Raw genomic sequence first — 25,923 nt, forward strand, 5'->3', positions numbered from 1 at the left:
AGGGACACAACAGCTCTTTGATCTGCAGACCCTGCATTCTGCACTCCCATGTTACATTTATCCTTTGACCGTGTCACATGAAGGGAAAGCACTTAAATATGAGCTCTTGAGCCTACCTATTCCTACCCATTCCCCTTAAAGGTAATTCATTTACCTGATTGACACTTCTGTGGAAAAGGCGGAATGCAATACTGAATTTGGAGTTTGAGAAACCGTGTTTTTTGGCCCTGGCTCTGCCATCGGCTACCCGTTTCTTTTTCTTTCTCCTTGTTTTCCGAACAGAAATACTTTCTCCTTTCCTCAAAAATTAAGGAGGTGATATGCTGAATTACTTTATTCTCCCTGGAAGGTAGACCCTGAATCAGTTTACCTTGATTTTTGAAAGGAGTTGAAAACACAGTTACGGTTATTTGTTTTGCTAATTATAGTTGTGGCTCCCCAAATAACAGCCTACATTTCTTGAGAGAGAGAAGATTGCAGAGATAGCGTTCAACCCTCTTAAATGTAAAAAGACAGGGAGTCTGATATGCAAAGGTGAGAGAGTTTCTCGAAGTTCACCTAGCACAGGAAAGAGCCAACACACGAGTATCCAGGTTTTCTGATATACTTAAGCGTCAGTTATACATCAGAAAGCTGCATTTTACCTATTTCAAGTAAAAAACAAACTTCCATACTAAAAACTATTTTGTCAGATTTTCCGTATTGTACAGTGCATGCGATATATTTAATATTTACAGTTAAATTGGTATAACCTTTATCATTATTTTTATGTATAAAATACTTTTTCTCTTGGCTACATATTTCAAGTAGTTTCTTTTCTGTGGGTTGGATAGGGAGTGAGTATTAATCTAATGATCAGTGGGGAGTAGGGACATGGATTGAAATAGAAGGGAAACTCAACCCGGTCTGTCCTAGCCTTTCCTTTGAGTGCAATTCTGGTGTATCCTTTGGCCTTAAACATATACTTAATGACACATTTACATCCAGACACACCTCTTGCCGTTAACAACATTGTTAATTCAGTTCCAGCGCACTTTCCGGCCTCAGTTATTTTGTTCTCCCTAAAACAAATTGCTAAGATCAGATTTTTTTTTCTAGCTATCTATAACCCCACGTATTCATTTCCTCTTGGTGCCGTAACAAATTCCCACAAACTCAGTGCTTAAAACAACACAGATTTGTTATTTGACAGTTCTGGAGGTTATTGGGCTAACACCAAGATACAGGCAGGGCCGCCTTCCTTTCTGGAGATATCCATTTCTTTGCCTTTCCCAGCTTCCAGAAGCCACCTGTGTTCCTTTGCTGGAGTCTCCTTCCTCCACCTTCAGAGTCAGCAACTGTAGGTTGAGTTCTTCTCACATCTCACCCCTTAGACCTCTTCTGCTTTCTTCTAATTTGAAGGACCCCTTTGATTGTATTTAGCCCAACTGGGTAATCTAGGATAATCTCTCCATCTCATAAAATTTAGTTACATCTGCAAGGTTTCTTTTGCCATGTGAGGTGACATATTCACAGGTCCCAGGGATTAGGAAGTAGATAGCTTTGGGGGAGGGACAGTATTTTGCCTATCACACCCAATATCCATGTCAGCTATTCCATGCTGTGTCTTTTTCTTCTGAGGATATTAAGATGAATGGCTCTTTTTCGATTGCAAATACTATTTTTTAAAACACTCATCATTAATGCTTATCCCAATACTCCCATGTACTTCCTTTGCTTATTAAGTGAATTTCCACCCATTAAAGTTTCCAAAACTTCTATAAATTTCATATATATATATATATATGAAAAGAAAAGAAAAGAAAAGAAAATAAATCACACATTATTCCACCCTATCTAAAATAAACCAGTTATTATCTTGGTATACTTCCTTTCAACTTTTTCCATGCATATATTTTACATAGTTATCATGATTATGTACAATTTTGTCTTTTTTTTTTTTTGTAAGTAAGCTCTACACACAATGTGAGGCTTGAACTCAGCCCTGAGATCAAGAGTTGCATGTCCCACCGACTCAGCCAGCCAGGCGCCCCAGGATTTTGCTTTTCTTACAAACATGATACCATGAACACTTTTCATACTGTTAATGGTCTTCCTAATCACCTAATGGAAAAAAAATAACATTTTTCTTATAATGTTAGTCCATATTCCTAGTAGAAAACTTAGAAAATATAGGAAAGTATAAATAAGAAATAATTTCCGATCCCATTATTCAAATTTCACTACTCTTAACATTTAGGTGTATTTCATTCATTTTTTTTTCCATCCTATCTTTTTTTTATAAGGCAACATTTAGACTCCTACCTTCTGTGTAGCTTTGTATCATGCTTTTCTCTAATAATAATATATTAACATTTTCCCCATGTTTTTAGTATGTATTGTTTTCAACAGTAAATTTTAAAATAAATTGTATTGCAAAATTAATATGGCCATTTTTATTTTTTTATTTTTAAATTTTTAAAAGATTTTATTTTTAAGTAATCTCTTCTCCCAGCATGGGACTCGAACTCACACCCCGAGATCAAGAGTTGTATGCTCCTCCACTGAGCCAGCCAGGAGCCCCTGGTCATTATTTTTATTTTCTTTAATTTTTTAAAATTATTTTTGAAACTTAGAAAGTACACATGAAAAATAAGAAAATTTATATTATTCATAATTCAATCAGTTGATATTTGGGTCTATATACATATAAAATATGTGTGTAGTTGATTTATAAAAATGGACTCATATTATCCATACTCTTTTGTATTTGCATTTTTCACTTAATATCACAAGGGTCTATTTTGTGCCCTCATTGATTTTCAACATCATTCTACATAGCATCACATGAGATATGCTTATAAAGTACTTTAAACTCTGTTTGAACATAATAAGCACTCAAATGTCATTTCTTCTTGTAATCGTTGTCAGCCTCATCCTAAGAATTATTTTATTGTATGTATGTGCCAAAATTTATATTAGTTTTTACCTCTTTGTGAATCTTTTTATCTTGAAACATCTCAAATTAACAGAAAAACTGCAAGATCGGGACCCAGGACTTTTTTCTTCCTTGAATCATTTTGGAGTAACTCACTGACACAGTGCCCATCCGTCCCAAATTCTCTAGAGTATAATTCCTATAAATGAGAACATTCTCCCATATAGCCTCAATTCAACCATCAAAATCAGGAAATGAACATTAATACATTACTACATTCTAATCAAGTCTATTCAAATTTTTCCAATTATCCCCAAAGTGTTCTTGATAGCAGAAAGTTCCAGTTCAGAGTCACGCATTGCATTTAATTGTGATGTCTCTTTGGTTTTCTTCCATCTGGAACACTTACTCAGTCTTTCCTCGATTTTCATGACCTTGACACTTTTGGAGGCTATAGAGGCCGGTTATTCTGTAGAATGTTTTTCAGTTTGGGTTGGTCTCAGTGGTTCTTCATGATTATATTCAGGTTTTGATTCTTTGGGAGGAATTGCACGGTAATGATGCTGTATTCTCATTGCATCCTGTCAGGGGACACGTGGTTTTGTTTTGCCCATATTGATGATGTTAGGTTGATTAAGGTGGTGTCTGTTAGCTTCTCTGTAAAATTAGGTTTTCAGCTTGTTCTCATCAGTGCTATTTTGGGGCAGGGTATTGGGAGGATGTTGAGGCTCTGTAAATATCTTGTTCCTCAGCAAACTTTTAATATTTCATTTATTTATTTTTATCAGTATGTAGTCCTAGGTTCCCAATTTAATCGAAGAATTATAAGCTGTTATTTCTTTTGATGCCACATGGCCCCAGATTCGGCCAGTAGGAGCCCATTCAGGTTGGTTTCTATGTCCTTTTGACATGTTTCCATCATTCTTCCTTGCATTTTGAGTTATCTTTTACTTCTGAGCACTTCCTTAGGTTATGGTTCATGTTGGACTTTCTCTGCCTTAGCCCTGGAATTGGCCATCCTGGTTCCTTTTCATGGAGAATGGTATCTAGAGCTGAAATCTGCATGCTCATGTGTGTTCATTGCTTTTGGGGTATTGCTGTCCCCAGGCCCTTTCAGTGGACAGAGCTAGGAAATGTATATATATATATTTATACACATATATTTACATATACATCTATATTTCAATATCTTTATATATTGAAAACCATGAGTTCTCACCAATACCTCAAGTTTCAGTCCAACACCATGGAGCTCATTCTAGATTTCTCCCTTTCCATGTTTTCACCCCCTTCGTCTCTAACATTGAGAAACAAACCTGTGTCTCATTATTTGACCAATGCCCCTGGACGCAGTAGGTAGTCAGTACCCTACTGATGCATCCTTGCCCTTTCCCTCCTCAAATGTTGGCCTGCGACAGTCCCTGCCTGGCTGTGGTGCTATCCACCCGCACGAATATTCTCCTCATTTGGTTTGGAGCTCAACTCACCATGTCAGGCCCCCAGCAATACCACAGGGACCCTCATCCCTTGAAGCCCCAAAAAGGGCTTCCTCTGCCTCCCACCCCCTTACCTAGGCCAAGAGGCCTTCTTTGCTTTACCCTAACTAATGGCTTTTAGACTAAACTCTTCAGGAAGGAGAAGGGAATGAACATTCTCTCTATTTTTTTTTAAAGATTTTATTTATTTATTTGACAGAGAGAGAGAGACAGTGAGAGAGGGAACACAAGCAGCAGGAGTGGGAGAGGGAGAAGCCAACTTCCTGCTGAGCAGGGAGCCTGATGCGGGGCTTGATCCCAGGACCCTGGGACCATGACCTGAACCAAAGGCAGACAATGACTGAGCCACCCAGGTGCCCTGAACATTCTCTATATTTTGACTTTTAAGTTATTGTCATGTTTTTCCTTATAAACATAATTTGTAATGATCACTACCCTCCTATTGAATGGTTAGTTACCTCATATACGTCTTGTTGTTGTTCTTCTAAATAACACTTTCCTGCCATCAACATCCATATTTTCTTCATTATATTTGATGATTATTTGCTTCTCAACTTGAGTACTTTTCTTTAGATGAATATTAATTAGCGTATTGGTTTATTATTGCTGATTTCACTTTTACTTAATTATAGAATAAGCTGTCTGAAAAAGAGGCAGTTGGGAGTAGGATGGTTTTTCAGATAATTACGGTATAATTTGTAGAGTCACTACTGCTTTCTCATAATAATCATTCTAAAATGGAGATTATTTAAAAACCTGTTGCATAGTAACCTTTCCCTGGTTATTTAAGGTTGGGGTCCTGAGTTCAAGAAGTCTGATTTCCTTAGCGTGGCATAGAGAGCCCTTTGTATTAGGCTCCAAACCACCTTTCCAGCCCTACTTCCTGCCACTTCTCAATTCAGCACCCCATGCTGTTGCTGCACCCCATTTTTTGTCCTTCCCCAAATGTACCATATTCTTTCATATTTCTGTGATACTGTTGGATTACCCAACAGGTAGGTTAAGCACATACTTAGAGCACCAACCAGGCATAGGTCCCAAACAATGAGGGGAGAAAAAGAGTATATGATACTTCACGAGCATCAGATTTGCTGTCATCAAAGACATTAGATCGTTGTTGGATTTATATTTTGAAATACATATGAGAGAGTTACCATGGCCTTTTCTGCAATGAAAGCCTCTTGAGGTTTATTCAAGACGTTTTCTGTGCCTGTGGTCTTGCTGGGTCTGTGAACTCTGCTCCCTGCCCCCAACAGAATGACATGATCTTCCATCCCACAGCATTTGGCTGGACACCTGTCATATTACATAGCACATGGTGTAATAATTACTTTTCTTAGTAGTCTCTCCTAACTGGACTATGAAGTCCACAAGGAAAATGAGATGTTCCTATCAAGCCATCCCTTTCCTGCGTCTAACGCAGTGACTGATGCAAAGTAGAGATTCATTAAGTGTTGTCCAGCTGAATCATTTATTGTCCTGTCTATGGATGCAGATGGTGGCCCTTGTAGGAGAGATGAAATGTTCTCTCTTAAACTACAGGACACCTGATTCATGAGCATCTGTTAGGATAGAATTTGACATGTCCAAGAAGGTCAGTTTTGTTAGTTCGTCAGACTGCTCAGGGAATAGGCAGTGCTCAGAAATTGGCAATCTGAGAAAGCCAGAAGATACTCACGCCACAGGTGGATCTACTGGTGGTGTTTCCTTCTCGCTTGCCCAGTGTTCTAACAATCAGGATACATCTTTAGAATTTTTTAGATTTATTCTTGTATATACATGTTCATCCAATTGCACTGGTTCTTTAAAAATCAAAGAACCGGGTGCCTGGGTGGCTCAGTTGGTTAAGCGTCTGCCTTCAGCTCAGGTGATGATCCCAGAGTCCTGGGATGGAGTCCTGCATCGGGCTTCCTGCCCCCCAGGGAGCCTGCTTCTCCCTCTGCCTCTGCTTCTCTCTCTCTCTGTCTCTTATGAATAAAGAAATAAAATCTTTTAAAAAAATCAAAATCAAAAAATCAAAGAACCTTTTCAGTTAGATCTGGACCAGAGATGCAAGCACCTTCTGATCTGTTCATTAGAGGTAGTTTAAGGTGGGAAAGATGTAGAACTTCTCTTGTTGGATGGAATTCCACATGACCACTAGCTTTTGTACTGCATAAACATCATTTATCTATGGGCCACCGCAGTCATAGCATGGCTTAACTTGTTCCTGTCCTAGAATTTCAGTTCTGCCCCAGACTAAAGAAGGAGTCTAAAGATCCTCTTTTGAGCGTGGAGCCATCTGAGTAGAATGTCTTCCAACAGCAGTGGTTCCCAGATGCCATTTAGTACATGGAAGCTGGTTTGTTGTGGTTATTGTTACATGTTTGAAATAAAAAAAGAAAAACACAATTTAGTGATTTTTTTTTTTCTTCCAGAAAGCTAAATCTATTGAGTATAAAGAGCCATCCTTTTTTCTGAGACTGCCCTTCACTTTGATGGCTAAAAAGTCCTCTTGCCCTTTCTGTAATGAAATGATGGCAATAAGAGGTTGTGTACCCTTATTATCTAAAAACCTTAAGGCAAGATATGCTTCAGAATTTAGGTTCTTTTTGGATTTTGTACAGGTAATAATATGCATGTATTGTATATTATATAACAGCCCCCCCAAAAAAAACAGCCCCAGCCAGGACTGAATTGATACCCCATAATCAGTTTCAGTAATATTTCTGCAGTGAAATGTAAGAATATTTATACCAAGTTAGACAGAAAAAGCCTGTGGATAGCCTCACATTCATTCAGGTCAGGCTTTACTGCCAGATGAGTTCAGGTCAGTTCACATTTTGCTGCCAAATGAATTACAGGCAAGAAAAAAAAGGGCAGGGGGAGCATCTGATTTCCAATTGTTTGGATTTTTGAATTGTGGGTAAGGGGTCATGCATTTATAGTTGCCTTTTAAACTTTCTTACTTTGCAAAATAAATTTGGCTACCCTTTGTAGGACCCGAAGATGTTTTTGAGATTTCACTGGTCCGCAAAAATCCAAGAGCATAGAAAGACACGCCCTTGAAAGCTACTGAAGTGAGGATAGCTTTACTTTTCTACTCATCCCTATCCAGTGATAATGTCATCTTTGAATGCTGGAAGATTCCTCAAGTATACTTCTAATCAAAGTAAGTTGATATTAAGTTTGTCTTGTAGCAATTTTAGGAGACTGGAGCAGGAGAGAAGTTTGTAGCAGAAAACCACCCGTGACTCCCAGTGATAGCTTGGGATTCTCTGATAGGAATTGGTTATAGCCTGAAAGATCCTATTGAATGCATCTGTTTGGCCAAATAGATAATTGAACCTTAGACCCTGGAGATAAGGTTGTGTTGGGGAAGGGCACCAGCAAATAACTATGTAAACTTAGGTTAACTGATGAATTTTTGGCATTTGTGGTTGATGTTCCTATCCATCAGATGGGGCTAAAAATTTCCGTCTTGCAAGTTTAAAACAAGTTAGCAGCCATGAAAGCACTTTGACAGTAAAGACCACTTTAACGTGTAAAATTGGTATTTTGAGGAGTAATTCCATAGCTACTATATATTACCCTTCATACCACATGGTCCAATCTGGCTTCCGGATGGAGAGGTGATTTGACCTCTTTATTCTATATGATCTTTAAAGGTTCTCTTTTCTAGCATTCTAAAAGGATATATTATCTAAGTAAGAAGTCTAAAAGTAATAGAATCAAAGCAACACAGCTACTTAATTCTCCTCCTACCAAATCTGTCCATTGTGTGGGCTTGGTAAAACAAATATTATACCTAGCTGTGCTATAATTTGGCTCTTGCATGCTTACAAAGAGCATTTCTCTGTTAACCAAGGTGCCAGTTATTGACTTATTGCCCTTCAGCTGCAAATTCATCCTTTTTGTCTGCTCTGGGAACATGGACCTGAGCCCTTTAAATATTTGTTTCCTTTACACCTGGCATTGAAGTTTTGTTAGTAGAGCGTGCTGGGAAGGCATACCAGGAGGAGAGGGTTTTGCTTCCTGGTTCCTCTGTGCTTGCTCGCAGACTGTTCCTACAACTCCGGTTCTTCTTTAAAGCTTAACTTCTTCACCCAATGGTCAGGAGCTTTTCCCGGTGCCCCCTTAGGTAGCTTTGTAGCAGAGTGCTTCTGATAAGACACTTTCCGGAGGGTACATTTGGGGCATGTTCCAAAGGGTGAGTCTCAGAAAGTTCTACAGGATGGGTTTCTGGCCAATTTCAGAAGATGGTCACCACGGCATCTTCTCTACCCTCTAGTGAGCCACAATTCTGCCCTCTCCAGATAAGGTCTGGATCTCCATCTGGGTGCAGGGTGCTCCTTTGGACACTTAGACACTATTGCAGCCCTGGGGGAGGGATCTCTTCCTTGGGTGCTCTGTCTCAGCTTTACGGAGAGTAGTTGTTCCTGATACCTACGATTCCTGTATTTTTTTTTTTTTTTTTAGAATTTTCTTTACTTACCACTAGGCAGTTGCTCATCGCTCCAATTTTCTGTGATTCTAATTCTGTCGTAGTTAATTATTCCTTATGTGAAACTCTCCCGGTTCAAATTCCTGTTTGGTTTCTCTCTCCTGATTAGGCCTAGGCAGATACGAGCAGTTGAAGACCCTTAGGAGACACCATGCATCACTTACTTGCAAGGCAATTCTTAAGAGATGATACCATTGTGCCTGCAGTTGAAAAAATTAAGACCATGCATTTCAAACAGTATTCAGGGAAATATCTTAAAATACCATAAAGTTGAAACGTTCTTCTGGTGGAGTCTTTGTGTACCTGTGCAGTTGTCTCTCCCCTCTCTCTCTCTATGTCCCCTGCCTTAACTCGTATCTGTTGTTACACTTCTCCTCCCCTTCTCTCCCTATTCGCCTGATTCAACTCTTTCTAATTTCAGCTTTGCCTTTAATAAGCTGTCATGTCTCAATGTCTATCTTGTTGAGGCAGAGATAATGAAAGATCATAAATTAATGAAATTAGGACATGAAAGTGCTTTGTAATTGGTAGGGCATCATACAAAAGTAAGGTGTGACTACTTGCGTTTATTAAATAGTTTTCTCTTCCATGTGTTGAATTTTTAGGTTACATCTTATTTTAAAAGCTGTAAGGAGCCTGCAAGGGGACTTACAACCTAATAATACAGATATAGAAATACATATCATTATTAGATGAGGCAGAATGTGCTGGGTGCTAAAATTGGGGAACATATAGGATTATGGGAGCCCTGACAATTATGATTTAATTTTGGCCTGAGGATTGGTGTTTTAGTTCCAAGGAGAGCCACCTAATCTTGAAGGATCTAAAGCTGCCATTTGATAAATTTCTGTGCTACCAGTGGGCCTTGTGCTGGGCACTTTACATATATTATCATATTTAGTCTTTAAATTTATTCTTATAATCTTAAATTATATTATTATGTCTTGGACTCATTTTTTAAATATTTGGCTCGAGGACAGATTTTTATTCATTTGTTTTGTTTTGTTTTGTTTTAACTGAAAACCCCTTCCACTTATATGTGAGTAGTCAGTGGCAGTCAAAGTCTTCACGAAAGAAAATTTTACTTTTTGATTGCAGCATTTCAGGTATATTCCGTTTTTGTATCTATCCCTGGATACCTGCATTTGAAAAATTGGTCAAATGCTTTCACCTTAGAACAAGGGTAGATAGAAGGATTCTCTATAATCTCTATATTGAAATAGGGAAATGATTTGTTTAAAAATTACTCTCCCTTGTTTGTCAGTAGATAGTGTGTCAGTGGGCATAGTACATTCTAGGGGATGACATGGTTGACTACGGGAAGAAGCGTAGCATACCATTTAAATTAGAGATGCGTGCTCTTTGAATACCAAGTGTTCTGTCGAATCACAGGATGAGTGCATCTCCCAGTGGAAGATGTTGCAAAGTGCAAGTGACTCTGAGTTCCTCCGAAAGCGCTTGTCTTCATTGCTTGGCTTCTGCGAGATGCCCACCAAAGATAATTCATCTTCCCTTTAGGAAGTCAGGAGAGCTACATCTTCAGAGTCATTAGAAACCCCTTCTCCAGTTTTGAACTCTTTGGGATGAGCTGTGCATTCTTTCTTTGTCAGTTTGCAGACAAGATAGAAGCTTCCTGTTTCTCTGGCAAACAAAATATGTGAGAATAGCATGTGCAATCTTAAGAAATCGCTCCTAACCCATCAGTGCTTTCTGAAGGATGATGTGTATGCTACTGTAGGTATGCAGACGCCTGTCAGTGCGCAGACCTGAACTTTCAATTTGAATAGTTTTGTTATTTTTTTTTAAATGCTATTAGAAAAAAAAAAAAGCCTGGTGCATCAAACCCATGGTTTCGTGAATATTATTGCTGAAGTCAAGACTAGAGCAGGTTACAACATCTTACCCAGACCAACTGAATTACTAGTGCAGTGCTCAGGCATGCCCAAGAATGCGTGGCTACAATCTTTTTAGGGTTAGAGCAAAACTTGACATCCAGAAAATGCTAACTTTGAAATACCAAGTATTTATAGTATATGTAATTGTGAATTGGAACCAGGCCTGTGCTCTCTTTTTGTTGTGGTGGTGGGTTTTTTTTTTTTTTCCTATTGTTGAACTAACATGGATCAATGGATAAAATGGAATTTTGAAAACGTAAAGGTGCCAGACTGTGCGGGAAATGCTAATACACAGGCATGATTTTGAGGAAATTTGAGATATGAAGACCTCATTTAATAATTGCCTGAACCATCTACTATTTGATGTAAAAGGACCAGCTGCAAAAAAAACAACTATCACACCAATATGATGAAATTTGAAATTTATATTTTAGTAAGCACGATGAGAATGAGCTTCTTTTAAAAAAAATATTTATTCAACAGAGAGAGAGAGCACAAGCAGGGGGAGCAGCAGACAGGGTGGGGGGACAGGCTCCCCACTGAGCCGAGAGCCTGACGTGGGGCTCGATCCCAGGACCCCGGGATCACAACCTGAGCTGAAGGCAGACGCTTAACGACTGAGCCACCCAGGCACCCCGAGAATGAACTTCTTTCCTCACATGTCTTATGTTTGGAGACACACATTCTGACATGAGACCTTCCAGTCTCACGTGTTATTTTGAAACCCACAGGGTGTTGTACGCAACCAACCCCAGAGGTTCTTCCAAAGGTTAAACATAGTTACTGTATGTTCCAGAAATTCCACTTCTTAGTATATACCCTGAAGAATTGAAAGCAGGTGGTCACAGTAGCACAAGAGCCTAAAGGGGGAAGCAGCTCGGATGTTTATCAGTGGATGAATGAATAAACAAAATGTTTCCTACAATGGAATATTTAGCCATCAACAGGAATGAAATACTGGTGCATTATACATTGTGGATAAACCTCTAAAACATTACACTCGGTGAAAGAACTTGGCACAAAGGATCACATAGTGTATGATTCCATTAATGTGAAATATCAAAATAGATAAATCCATAGAGACAGAATACCTATCAGTGGTTGCCAGGGGCTGTGGGAGAGAGGAGAACAAGGGGCAACAGCTTAACCGATACTGGTTTTTGTTTGGGAGTAATGAAAATACTTGGGGACAAGAGAGGTAGCGATTGCCCAACATTAGGAATGCACTGGATGTCACTGAATTCTTTAGCTTAAAATTGTTAATTTTCGGGGCGCCTGGCTGGCTCAGTTGGTAGAGCACATGACTCTTGATCTCGAGATCATAAATTCAAGCCCCATGTTGGGCGCAGAGCTTACTTTAAAAAAAATTGTTAATTTTATGTGACGTGAATTTCACTTCAATTAAAAAAAAAAAAAACCCTGCCCCAGAGTGTGGTAAGTGTGGCACTGTGTGGGGAATAGGATCATGTGTTAAGTTGTGTGCAAGCATTTCTCATTTTAGGAGTTACGCATCTATTTTTATAGCTGCCTTCTCATTATTGTAAGATATAGCAGTTTGCCATTTGCAGTAATAAGTAGAAAGTTTTCCTTTGAAGACAAGTGTAAATTTAAAAGGGCCGATTTAAAAAAAGAATAATAACAAAGGTGTTACTGAGATGCGACAAATAATGGTAATTCACAGCTGTGTGTAGAATTGGAAACTTTAAGAAATGTTATATTCCATGTTTAAGCCAATTAATTTTTATTGTGTATACTGGGTCCTGGCTGCTATTCATCAAAGGTGAAGATTCAAGACTTTTTTTTTTTTTGCCTTGGATACTTTTAACCTAATAAAGGAGATAAGCTACATTGATAAATAATTCTAGGAAGAGGCTAAATGTGCCAAGTGCTAAAACTGAGAACTAGCAGACTGACATCAAGACGAGGTGACCAGTCCCAGTGAAGAAAATGCTAGAATATATCTGGAGAACATGAACTGAGAAATTTGCTTTTGCCATTAGGAACAAGGAACAGAGGTAATTAATAAATGCAGCTGACAGTATATTCAGTCTTCGAGTTTCATCTATTGTGGCCCGCTGTGCCTCAGCCTTTCCCTCTCGTTAACTTTGCGGTCATCCTGGGCTCCCTTCTCCCCAACGATCTCACATTTAAAGATAGCAGAGTGGAGGGCTTACGTACTGGACCCCAGAGCTAGACTGCCTGTGGATGAATTCCAGCCCCAACATTTACCCGCTGTATAACTTTAGTCATGTCACTGGACTTTTCTGGGCCTTAGTTTCCTCTTCTGTAAAATGGAGATATTTTTAAAAAATATTTTATTTATTCATTTGAGAGAGAGAGAGAGCGTGCCCGCAAATTAGTTGGGGGGAGGGTAGAGGGGGAAGCAGACTCCCCACTGAGCAGGGAGCCCAATGTGGGATGTGGGGCTCCATCCTGGGACCCTGAGATCCTGACCTGAGCCCAAGGTAGATGCTTAACCGACTGAGCCACCCAGGCGCCCCTGTAAAATGGAGATATTAATAGTACCTACAGTACATAGTCACAGTGAAGAGTAAGTCAGCTAAGCGAGTAAATGGGTAAAGCATTTAGAAGGCCACTCGTTCCATGTTCCGTGGCCCACAAACATTAGCCACTGTCGTCATCTCCTGCCCATTCCATCTGCTAAAAAATCTTTTTGAATCACCCCCTGACCCCCACTACTACTGCTTAGTTTAAGACTTGATGTTGTTGCAGTTGATTGTAGCCGTGCCTTAACTAGTTGGACCTCCCCCGCCCCACCCTTCCCTCTGTCTCGCTTGACTGCCTGACACCTTCTTGCTCAGGCTTAGCACTCAGCTCAGGGGTCCCCTCTGTGAAACCTGCCCTGACTCCCTGGCCGAGCCCAGTGCAGGCTCTCAGGCTGTCCGCGTACGTTCATGTGACCTCGAGCAGGCGTCCTCTGCAGCGCATCTCACACAGTACTGTGACTGTACTTGATATTCCCTGGGCCGTGAGCACCTTGAGGGGTGGGGATCTGGGCTTAGACTGGGGTTTGAATTTCGAGCTGAGATACAACACTTGTTGCAAAGTAGATGCTTATTAATTGTTTGGGTGGGTGGATGAATTGCCTCTGCCTGGGGAAAGCTAGCTTTTACAGCTTTGATTTTGGCAGCTGAGGTGAGCACACATAAGGCTAAATAAGACCAGTGTGTGTTAAGGGCCACAAGAGTTCAGAAAAGGGCATTTGGTGGGTGTTAGACAAATCAAATTAGGCTTCAACAGGCAGAGTTAGAGGGGCGCCTGGGTGGCTCGGTCGGTTAAGCGTCTGCCTTCGGCTCAGGTCATGATCCGGGGTCCTGGGATCAAGCCCTGTGTTGGGGCTCTCTGCTCAGTGGGGAGTCTGCTTCTCCCTCTCTCTCTCTTCCTCCCCCGCTCGTGCTCCCTCCCTCTCTTTATCTCTCTCTAATAAAGAAAATCTTTTTTAAAAAAGGTAGAACTTGATTTGGAACTTAAGAACACGCAGAAGTTGGGGCACCTGGCTGGCTCAGTAGGTGGAGCATGTGCCTCTTGATCTTGGGGTCATGGGGTCAAGCCCCACGTTGGGTGTAGAGATTCCTTAAAATCTTAAAAAGAAATAAAAAGGAGCAGGCAGAACTTGTGTGAACAGAAGAACATATTTTAGGCAGGGGGAATGTTTTATGAGTTGAATAGATGATAAGCGAATAAAAAACCCAAAAACATGTAGCATCTCCCAAAGAGAAGAGAGCAGCCTAAGGAGGGTGTGTGTGTGCAGGGTGAGGCGAGGGACGCACAAGCAGTTCCCAGCCTAACAATGGTGTGTGTCCTGAAGGTTTATTTACAGATTGTTTGCACGATGGTGAAGTTTCTGGCCGTGCCCAAAATATTGTATTGAACCTACTTAAGTAGCTGATCTGTCCCACGGACAGTACTCGCCTGAGCTCCAGGGCCTAGGAGCAGAGCGTCAGGAAAGGCGTGACGGGTTCTGGGCTGGAAGACGCGGAGTAGTAGAGGAAGTGGGGCTTTGTTATTCTTCTACAACCTTCTCTGCACGCTTATCGATACCTCGGTTTCTCTATCTCTAGACATAGTTGCTCTAGCCCCCCAGCTTCCCCCATCCCCCAACTTCCTTCATAGAGCACCCCACCCGAGTTCGCAAGGACTCCAGAAGGTTCTCACCACCAGCCTTTCCCCATTCCCTGAGGGCAACAGCTCTTTGCTATTTGAAGAAACTTGACTGAACTCATTCACACCAGTGTGAGAATAACTGACAGCCACCTTATCCTGGCAGCTCTCCTTATTATCATTTTAACAGGATTCTCTTTTAGCTCAAATGAATGCGTACTTGATGGAATTTCTGGCAGTGGTACACAGCAAACAACGAGAGGGAGAGAATAAGTGAAGGTGCAAACATCGGAGGGAGAGAAAGCTTGTTGGCACTATAGGAGAAGATATTTTGGGACAGGGAAAGCCTTTGCTAATTTCCCTTTCTGCTCTAATCCCTCCTCTATATATTTTTGGTATATTCTTCTCTTGAATCCACAGCAACTGTAAGCTGCATTAAAAAAAAAAAAAATTACAGCTCCCATGGCAGTTCTTGGCTAAAGAGATTCTGTGTTTTCCAGTTGTGTGCAAATCTGGGACAACCCGTAATGGGAAATAAGGTTAAATAAGTAAGGAAGAGCTGGGGTGGAGGGAACCTTGAATGTGGAGTCTAGAAATCCATCCACACAAGTAAGGAGTCATAGAAGGTTTTTGAATAGAGGATTGAGATGGTTCAAGCAAGATGGAGGGCATAATTCATTCTGAGTTTTGGATTAGTAATGACGGGGTGTCAAGTTCACTCTTGGCTCTTGTGAGTGGTCAATACAGAATCCTACTTTTTTGCTACCCTTTTTTTCATTGTTCTGGGACTTCTTCCGTTAACTGTCGGTGTCTGAATCCCTGCCTATCTGACTGTCCTGTGTGGGTTCCGAGCCGATCTTTCTCTTTCCGATTCAGGATCCTAGAGACTTTTATGACTCTTGTGTTTCCAACTAGCCCATAGGGACCTATACACTGTGTTTCTTGGGCCCAGCAGCAAAATTCAAGTGCAGTGTTAGCAAAACACGGCTCCCTTTTATAAGACCGTATTACTTTCATTTAAATAAAAACCTCCAGCCTTTGTACCCCGGAACATTCCCCCAGATAGCGGTTAATGACCTGTATCAGTTAGCCCGTCCCCGCGGCAGGAGCCTCCACCCCCTCTACCCAACGCTAAGCAGATGCTACAGTGTGTTGTGAATATGCTCTTCCCTGTGGGGAACTCCATTGTCTTTTATTCTTTTTATTACTCATTATGTTGCTATCCTTGATATTTCTACTCTGCCGGTTTGCATAAATGGGAAGGCCAGGAAATGGCATGAGAAAAGGATTTGAGGCCTTTCCTTCAGCCTCAATTATAATTCTCATATTGGAACAGAAGATTCATAGATCTTTCATCAAATACATATATATTTCTCTATTTTGAAAGTTACAGGGCCTTGTTAGCATTGGGCCCTCCTGTGCCTCATCTGTGTATTTTACTCTTGACTGCTCGCTTGCCGTTTGAGTGACTAGGTATTGGTGATGTACAGTGCCTTGCTTGGTGGAACGCGCTATTTTATTTTTTCGTTCAATCTAGTGGAGCAGTTATTGTCAAAATTGGATTTGGGGGCTTACTTTTTCAACATCACTGGCTACAATAATTGAAGAGGATCTACCAGTCCAAAGAAGATGCTTTTATCCTTCTCAATTAGCAGTCTGTAGAAATTATTGGTTTTAGGAGATGCTGCTTCATGTTTCAGTGTTCTGGTCTAGGTGGTGAACCAGTGAAACGCGTTTCTTCAGTTTTTAGTTTCACCAGGACTACCTTGCTTCGACAAATGATGATCGGCATTGCCCTTCCTTACTGTAGCTAAGGGTCTGGTTGGCTCGGTTTAGTTCAGCCGTCACTTCCTGAGCCATTCACCCCTCCGTCCATCCATCCTAAAGTTGTTGTTCGCCTGCTGTTCTGGGCACCCTGCTAGGCACACACGGGGTCCATCCGACAGACATCAAAAGGAGCCGTTTAGGTATTTAGGTATACTGTTTGAGATTGTAGCCTTTCATTTATTTCTTACCATTCATGACTTAGTTCAGGAAGGATAAGGCCCTTTCACAGTTTCTTGTTTCCTTATCACCCCAAAACAGCTTAGTCTTGGAGGAGAGAAAACCGACCTCTGCCAAACTTGATTTCACCAAAATTGCCTCCTACGATTGGGCTCCTGCGTGACGGGCACCGAGACGGGTAGAATAAAAACATAAGGAGGACCCAGAGGCAGCTCTCCGGAGTTTATAGTCTAGTTTATAGTTTATAGAAACCATTACAATCCAAAGTGACAGGACCTATAATATTCAGAGTGTCATGGGGGTTTAGAAAACCTAGCAACGGAGGCCACTAAGGGATATGAGGGGAGGTCTCATGGAAGGAGATATACTTGAACACTTACTCAAGTATGACTAGAAATTGGCTTGGTAGACAAGGAGAGCAGGGAATTCCAAGTGGGGAGAGTGTCCTAGGAAAAACTACTGAGGCCTGAGGGAGTACGGCACGTTAGAGGTCTATGCCAGGAAGTGCCACCTGAGGGATAAAAGGAGGCTCTGAGAATTGTCACTGGGAGGGTCTTTCTGGCAAAGGTACAGGTCGATGATTGTGCAACTTTAATCAGATATCATTCTGTGTCTCTCGTGACGTAGTCCTCTCTTTCCTCCAGCCTTTTACTGACTTCCTCGTAAAGTAACTCCATGGTGGTGTTGAGGAGTCATATTTGTGGGGGTTTTTTTTTCCCCTCAAATAAATATTAATACAATACAGGGGTGACTAATGGACACCAAATTAGGTGTCAGGGGACCTGGATTCTTGTTTTCCAACTCTCTCAGCAGCTATGTCACTTAGTAACTTGCTTTCTATAAAATGGGAATTTTCAAATGGGAATATTAACACCTGCACTGCCAACCTCAGAGTCCGGGTGAAAGGAAAATGAGACTCTTAAAAATTAAAAGGAACAGTACACTTTTTTATTTGGAATTCTGCTAGCTCAGGCTGTCTGTCACCTGACACTTAAGACAAGTAAAATACTTCATGGAGTATCTGGATACGAAAATTAGGTTGAAAGGAAGTTGACAAATAGGAATATTCTTACTTCCTCATTAACTCCCTACGTCGGCCCTTCTGTCTGTGGAATGTCATTTCCCTTATTTCTGTGTTTCTTCACTCACATGATAAAATTTCCTTCTTCCCCATGGTCTGTCATGTATATCTTCACCCATTTTAGATTCTCACAGTAGCTATTAAATAGTAATAGATTTAAGACTTAGGCTGCTGGAGCGCCTGGCTGGCTCAGTCGGTGAAGCGTCTGACTCTTGATCTCGGCTCAGGTCATGATCTCAGGGTCGTGAGATCGAGCCCCGCATCGAGCACCATGCTTGTCCCTCTCCCTCTGCCCCTCCCTGTACTCTCTCTCTCAAATAAATAAATGAATAAATGAGTAAATAAATAAATAAATAAAATCTTTAAAAAAAAAGACTTAGGCTAGTAAAATATGAGTTGGTATATTTCATAGTCAACCTTGAATAATTTATATCCATCAGGTAGTTTGAATTACTCATGAATTACCCTCAATTGTTTGTGTTACCATATAGTGGAAGGACCCACACTTTGTTACATTTCAGGGATATATGAAAAGGTTGTGATTCATTCCAGTAAGAATGGGAAGTTAGGAAACTTTTATGGCCTTCTGCTTTTTTTGTTGTTGTTGTTGCCATTTTTCCTAATCCAGTGACAGTACAGGTAGAGTTATCAGTAACAGGAAAAGGCTTTTCTTCCCCCTTTGACCCCACCTTTCCCACTAGATTGAGTGGTGAGACTACTGGAATCTGGACTAAAAGGAACTTCTGGGCTGTAGGAATACGAGCAATTGCTCCCGGTATAAATTCCCCTGACCAACCCTTGTTTAGATAAGTGGTTTTCAAAGTCTGTCATCCAAGGACATTTCTGCATGACTGAAAACTCTCTAAACCACTCAAGTCCTCCTGCTCTGAACCATCTTAACATATGGCAGAAGGAAGGAGAGTCCAGTGCGGCTATGGATGAGATAACACAATGAGGCTATTTTAAATGGAATGTAAGTGCATTATTTATATTAGATTAATATAGACCCTGTCATCAAAATCACTAATACTCTAAGAGATTTACTGTGCACTCCCAGGAGGTAGTTATTCTCCTCCTTTCTCCTCTTCTAGATGAGCTCGTGCATGTGAACATGTATGTGAATTTGGATTAAATACCTATTCTAGTTCAAACTATAATATAAAATGGTGATTGCTTTTTTTTCTGCCAGGCTTGGGGGAAATATTCTGGCAATTGTTCTGTTTTCCACAAAATTAAATGAGGAAATGGTCTGGTTTATTTTTCTCTTTGTTTTAAAGTCTACGATACCATTGATACATAGTTTAAAAACATTCTTCTGAGGACCTTGTGGATTAAATCATTTTTATGTCCCCTAAGTACTGCCCTTTTTTGAAGAATTCTTGAGAAAAGTGTGGCCCATATCCAAAATCACATTCTCCTTTTTTTTTCTGTATTCGAATTTTTTCCTTATAAGTTAATGGAAAGGGAAGTGGTCAGTTTTTGCACTCAATAAACAAGAAAAAAGGTGTAGACAGCTTTTATCTGGGACATTTTTAAGTCATTGAATGAATATTTTCAAGTATTAACCGCTTTTTGAAATTATTGGCAGATTCCTCTTAACCCACTTTAACATAAAATCGTTGAATAAGATGAAAAGATTTTTTTATTGTCTACATAAAAGAAAGCTCCATGGTTTTTGCATCATTGCAAAATCTAAGAGATTATGCATACATAAAAAGGTTGAGACAAAGCTGAATGCTAAATGCCAACATCAACGAAAGCTTGTCTGAGTATTTGACACTGAGCATAATGGGGTGTGGTTCCACAGGGAGAGAACACTCAATATTTACACCCCCAGGACTTGTTTCTGTGGTAAAGCTTCTTGTCCTAGATTCATCTCCCAGCTAACACTATTACCCCCCACCTTTTAAACATCCCCCCCCACACATGGATTTTCTCCCTTAAACCTCATGAGATGCTAAACCTTCCAGATCTAATGCCCTGCCCTCACTCTCTCTCCCATCTCTTTCCGTGGTCTTCATGAATTCTTTTTGTTTATTGTATGCGCCTTCAGGTGAATTCTCTCGGTTTACTGCAGATAGTAAAACACAAGTACAGCCCCCCCCCCCCCCACCCCCCCTAACACCCCTTTTTTTTTTTTCCCTCAAAGATCACACCTCCATAATTAAGCTATTCTGTTGGTATCCCTTTCTCATCAATTTTCTGGAATTTTCAAACGGGAGCCGTGAGGTATATAACCAGCATTGTTAACATGGTAATGCAGAGTTGCTGCCCAATGCAGATAGAGTTCACTTCACAGTTCATAGCCTTTCTTTTTCAGGCTTGAGAGTGGTAAGAGAAGGTACCGAGATTGGTGTGTACTGTGAAGTCTGGGGAGGTGTGCTTTCTTGGGCCACTTACCCTCAGGCTCTCACTGGCCTTCTCTCTGCTTGCTAGGCTTTATAGGCAAAGAGTCCAAAGGGTTTTTCGAACAGTGTGTGCTCAATGGTAGGAGTGATGCGTGGTCTGTGTAATGGAGGAACATTTAAAAAACTGGAGGAGACTCAAAGTACCACGGGAGACATCACAGAAAAGAATGGAATTTGAGCTGGATCTAGAAGGATGAGTTGAGTTCAGAAGAGTGGAGAGGGAAAGAGATTTCATGTAGGAGGACCTCCGGAGCAAAGAGAAACAAAGAACAAAACAAGTTTGTGAGCTAGAGAATAGGCAGTTGGGGTTAGGAGCTACTACATCAGTGGACTCCAAGACTAGGTTAGCCAGCTTGTAATGAGTTCTTAGTGCTGGGCATTGTTGCTTGATTAATTCCTCGAGTGATCCACTCATTCAACAGATGGCTTCTCGTAGCTCATGGGATAAGATCCAAGCCTCTTCACTCACTCTGTAGACCTTAAAATCCGCTCCCCTCAACACTATGTACCTGTACTTCTTCCAGTAACATTGAAGACTTTCTCGATCCTTCCGACACATTGGACTCCTTTAAGTCTCTGTGTGTCCACACAGACGGTGTCTTCTGGAGTCTGCCTGGGGAATGCCTCATTCTTCGACCTCAGTTGCAGCCCAATTTTTATTGCTCCTCTGATTTTTATCGTTCCTCTGTAGAATCCTAGGCATATCCTAGCAAAGCTTCTATGCCATATTTTGTGCTGTCAGGGTGCATGTCTGCTTCTCTCACTCAACTAAGAGCTTCCTGAGAACGAGGGGTTGTCTTGTTCACCTTTATATCCATATCACCTGGCAGAGTCCCTACCACACATGTAGCAAATTCTTAACAAGTATTGGTTGAATAAAATATTTATCAAACATTTAATTTACATCATGTATAGTTGCATTTTAAGAGAGCTCATCCAGAAGCGAGGTGATTGATAGATGGAACACGGGCGGTGCAGAGAGACCAGTTATATGTATTTTTGGAAGAAGCTCATTTGTTAAAAAAAGACACAAACACTAGGGATTAGACACCTGTACAAAATGATAAAGAATAAAGGATAGGACTTAATGACTGGCTGCTAGCGGCACGAGAGAGGGAAGAGTTACAGGTAATGAAGATTTAAGGGAATAGGACCGATAACAGGGCAGTGACCCTTGAAAAAATCAGATTACTTTCAGGTAAACATGTTTTGTTTTGTTTTTTCTACGTCAGATCTCCTGATGCTAGTATTTGTCTCATCCCACCTCTGCTCTAAAGATGAACACTTTGTTCCTGTTCAATTAACTGGAACTAAGCTCAAGATTCATGTGGTTCTGATCTCTGTATCTGATCCGCGCTTAAGATAAGAAATAGAAATAGTTCCGCCACGCTGGCTACAATTTGCTACCAAGGGAAGGTGTTCAGTGGATGGGTTTTTGAATACATAAAGGCTGTTTTCTGCTTTTGGGAGCGACAACTGAAGTGCTATACCAGGCAGATGCACTGGGGTGCGCTACTATGTAGGAGAGCCTAGCTGTGCATCGCCGCTCTCAACTTTAAAACTCCAGAGAATTTGATGAGAGAGGGATCCACAAGAACATGACAAATGATGAGAGTTCAAACCTTAAGAGAAAAATGGGCTTATTGGTAAGAGACCTTTCTTTTCCTTTATTTACTGCTGTTGCTTATTCATTAAAATAGCAAGCCTGTTGTTTTCCTATGTGCCTGTGAAGCGGTGTACAAAAATCAATTTTATATGTATTGTAGAATTCAGGAGACATATTGGTAACCATGCAAAAATCATAGGAAAGCATATATAAAGCTTGATATTTAAAAAAAAAAAGAATCACTGAGGAAATCCTGCTGTATTTCAGAGTGTGGTAGAGATGTGTGTCTATGTTTCTCTATATAGCTTAAATGTAATACAGGTTAAGAAATATATATATTTTTTAAAAGTTAAAATAAAGAATAGTGACTTGTGTAGAGATACGTAATTTCACTGAGCTACCAGAAGGTGGCACACCAGATTCTTCTTAAATACACAAAGGAAAGGAATATTAATAGGAATATAAAATAAGCTGTATTTAAAGATACTTTCCTGCATTTTTAAGGAAAAAGATAATATAATTGTTATTTGCGTGGTGAGGTTTAATGCTAAAATGGGGCAGATATTAATTCAATCCATTGTAGCTTTTTCTGATTCAAAAATAACAATTTTGATGTGTGTAGCGTTTTAAAAGTAGACTTTGAAACAGTATTGCCATTAAAGAGATGCTGTTTTGAATTCATCGTCCTAAAAAAGAAATAAAAGACTTGCTGCCTACCTTTGGCATAAAAGGTCCTTAGACTGAGGATCCCATTTTGGGTAAGGTCTCTGCCAAGGTCTTTCTAAAGATACTATTAGGCTATGACTTTGATTTAGTTGTGACTTTAATAATGCAGTGGTGCTTGTGGGATGACCCAGAAAAGAGCCCAAACTGCTTATTTTGAAGCAAAAATTAGGTAAGTGTAATGCTTAGTAATGGTCACTTTCTGTAAGCTAAAAGCAACGTAAATGTCACAAATGTTAAATGCATTAAATTAGGGCTTAGAGCTCCTCCAGCACCTGCTGCTGTACTTTCATTTCCCCACAAAGTTGACTGGCGACAGCTCACCGCAGTGCTCCTGTGGTAGTCTCTAGTTTGAACGCAGCCTGCCCCAGGCAGTGGCTGAAGTCTGTCTCTTCATCACCATCATCTTTTAGATGAGCCCAAAGGGATGAGATACATGGCAGAACTTCACCAAAACAAAATCCCCTGCTTAGGAGACGCTGCGTCTATTTGTATGTTTTTATTAATTACAAGCAGTATGAAAATAAGAAAATTGGTAGTAAACGAACCTAGGAGAACATTAGCCATCTGTTCCCTGAAAGCTTGTAATGTGTGTCATTTGCTTTCAGGTTTTTATGGCAAAACAGTCTATCAGCAAAGAATTGAACTTTTTAGGCTTCAAAAACAAGAAGATGACAAAGCATTCCAAGGCCGCGTATATATTTACTGGAAAAGTGTTTCCTTCTGTCCAAATTTGGCTAGTTTAGTCTTTCTGATCAGCTGCCAATAGATGTTGTATTTCATATCAGTCTTTAGTCCAGACTTTCTGAAACATTAAGAGAGCGTCTAAAAACAAATAGAATCTTATGGCTTTCTTGTTAAGTGTTTTACAGTTAATTTACATGTTTAAAAATTGTTCTGTGTGGTATTAGCTGCTCAGGATTTAGAAACGTGGTTTATTAATTTACAGCTAAAATATCTGCAGAGCATGCTTTGAAAAATCCGAACTAAATCCAGTAAAGCCACCATTAACCAGATTTTTTTTTTTTTTTTTTTTTTTTTTGCACTCCACTTCAGGAGACGGAGGCAATTGTCTTTAAAACAAGCCGATTTCAAGGATATATTCAAAAAATCAACTCCAGGGTATGTCCAAGGGTCTGCATTTTCCTCTACCTTTTTTGTCAGTGAGAATTTATTTTCGTCAGAAAAGACCCTGAGATACTACAAGACATTCAGTCATCAAGGAAACTTTCAATAATGTCTAGGTTGCTGTGTTTATTAAGCTGAAAAAAATGATAAATTATTCTGTTACAGAAATACCATACATCCTTGTATTGTGCTTTGCATTTTCCAGTGGGCTTTCTCAAACCCAAGTTCAGTTGGCTTTCAGAATATTGCTGTGAGTCGGGCAAAGAAAGGGGGCATCTTCCCTATTTTACAGATAAGGGAGGATTAACACGGGCTGCCACAAAGCTAGTTAGTGGGAGATCTGCAACCAGACCACAGGTGCCTACCTCTGTCCTCTCCCCCATCCTTCCTCATCGGAAAAGTTGGAGACAAGTTTTCTTTAACTTTTACCTGGTATTGAACAATCGATACAATGGATAGCACCTTTGTTTCCTAATTGCTGGGATTTCACAATTCCCCTCTTCGAAGGTGTCTGTTGGTCTGCCTCTGTGCCTCTCTGTCAGCCAGCTGGAGACCTTGCTGTCAGACTCTCCCAGACCTGGAAGGATCTAGAGTGTGGGAGGGCAAGATAATGGCCCTGGACAGTGCAGACTGACAACGAGTGGTGGGCAGCCGGCGCTGATATGTTGGGGAAGGCTGGCGACTGAGAGAAAACAGTCTCGCCACAGCTGGGGCTATCTTGAGTGGGGGTTAGCGACCTTGACTTTAAAGCAGTGTTTCTCCAAGTTTAGTAGACCAGGTCTGAAAATCAACTGGAGTCCTTGTTTAAAATCCTAGGCCCCACGTCCAGACTTCTACCTTTAAAATATTCACCCCAGATGATTCTTAGGCATACTAACGGGTGAGACTATCCGCCTTCAAGGTATAGGGCTTCTCTCTTGGTATAGGTATCCAAGTGTAAAGAAAAGAGCCCCTTCTCTCTCTATAGCATCCGTGTTTCATGTCCAAGTATATACGGGGGCCGGAGTCAGGCGAAGGTGAGGAGTGACAGATTGCCGGCCCACACCTACATCCGAGGAGTCATCACAGGAGCTCTTGCGAGTTATGGTGTCTGTGAAGTACTTTTAAAAGACTTGTGTCTGGTTTAGACTTGAAGACGGTGAAGGGCCAAAAGACTTCCATCAAAAGGTGAAAAATAAGGAAGTTTTGGTATTTGAAGAGTTAGCCCATTCCTGTTGTTTTAATTTGATTGGTTTTAATTTAATTTGTTTTAATTTAATTTGAAATTATTTATTTATTTATTTATTTTATTTATTTGTCAGAGAGAGAGAGCATAAGCAGGGGGAGTGGGAGAGGGTGAAGTAGGCTTCCCACTGAGCCGGGAGCCCGATGATGCTGGGACTCGATCCCAGGACCCCGGGATCGTGACCTGAGCCGAAGGCAGACGCTTCACCGACTGAGCCACCCAGGCGCCCCTGAAGTTAATTTTTAAAAATTGGCTAATAAACTAGGCTTATCCAGGGTTCTGGATTGTCAAGGCTTTACAGTACCCATTCATGTTCCATATGTGGATATGCAGTCTGCCTGATTAGATTGCCAGAGATTTGTGGCCAGGGAACATGCGTTCTTCTGTATACTTGTAATATCTAGCGAAGTCCTAAGTTCTTAGTACTTGTTGACGATTGAACTAATTCAGCATGTACCTCTTCTTTATAGGCTTTGGGCTAGGCATAGCGAGTTGATTGATTTTGGTATTTGTGAAGTTCAAGGAGTCAGTCTTGCACTGTCGGTAATGCTAATATGGGAAGAAGTCCTCAGTTGAAACAAATGCATTTTATTTGACAGATGTGAAAACATGGTCCTAATTATTTTGCTAATGTTTGTTCCATGTTTAGAGTATCAGTTTAAGCTCAGTCTTGCTGCCTCTTCACCCTTTTTGGAATATAAGTTATGTTGCTCTGTGCTTTACAGATCAGAATCTCAAAAATTGGTAATTCTGGAAATTCCCAAACATAAATATTTTCGTTTACTGACTGAACAGCATGATAGGAATTTAAATAACATGTCCAGACCTAGTGGTA

At 40.5% G+C, this 25,923-nt stretch overlaps 1 protein-coding gene across 2 annotated transcripts in view; it reads left to right on the forward strand.

Moving 5' to 3' along the window:
* The window catches only part of KLHL13 (kelch like family member 13), a 203,618-nt gene that overhangs the window by 99,319 nt on the left and 78,376 nt on the right, over window positions 1-25,923 (forward strand). Inside the window, exons 2-4 of one of the 2 annotated variants that reach the window (XM_032391347.1) lie at window positions 7,393-7,564; window positions 21,639-22,052; window positions 23,792-23,857. The exons of the other annotated variant lie outside the window; for it this stretch is intronic. Coding sequence (XP_032247238.1) covers window positions 22,012-22,052; window positions 23,792-23,857 — 107 coding nt within the window. The 5' untranslated portion in view covers window positions 7,393-7,564; window positions 21,639-22,011. The remainder of the gene's footprint in view (window positions 1-7,392; window positions 7,565-21,638; window positions 22,053-23,791; window positions 23,858-25,923) is intronic. 2 annotated transcript variants of the gene reach the window in all.

Source organism: Phoca vitulina, unplaced genomic scaffold (assembly GCF_004348235.1).
Source record: "Phoca vitulina isolate PV1807 unplaced genomic scaffold, GSC_HSeal_1.0 scaffold62, whole genome shotgun sequence".
Lineage (NCBI taxonomy): Eukaryota > Metazoa > Chordata > Mammalia > Carnivora > Phocidae > Phoca > Phoca vitulina.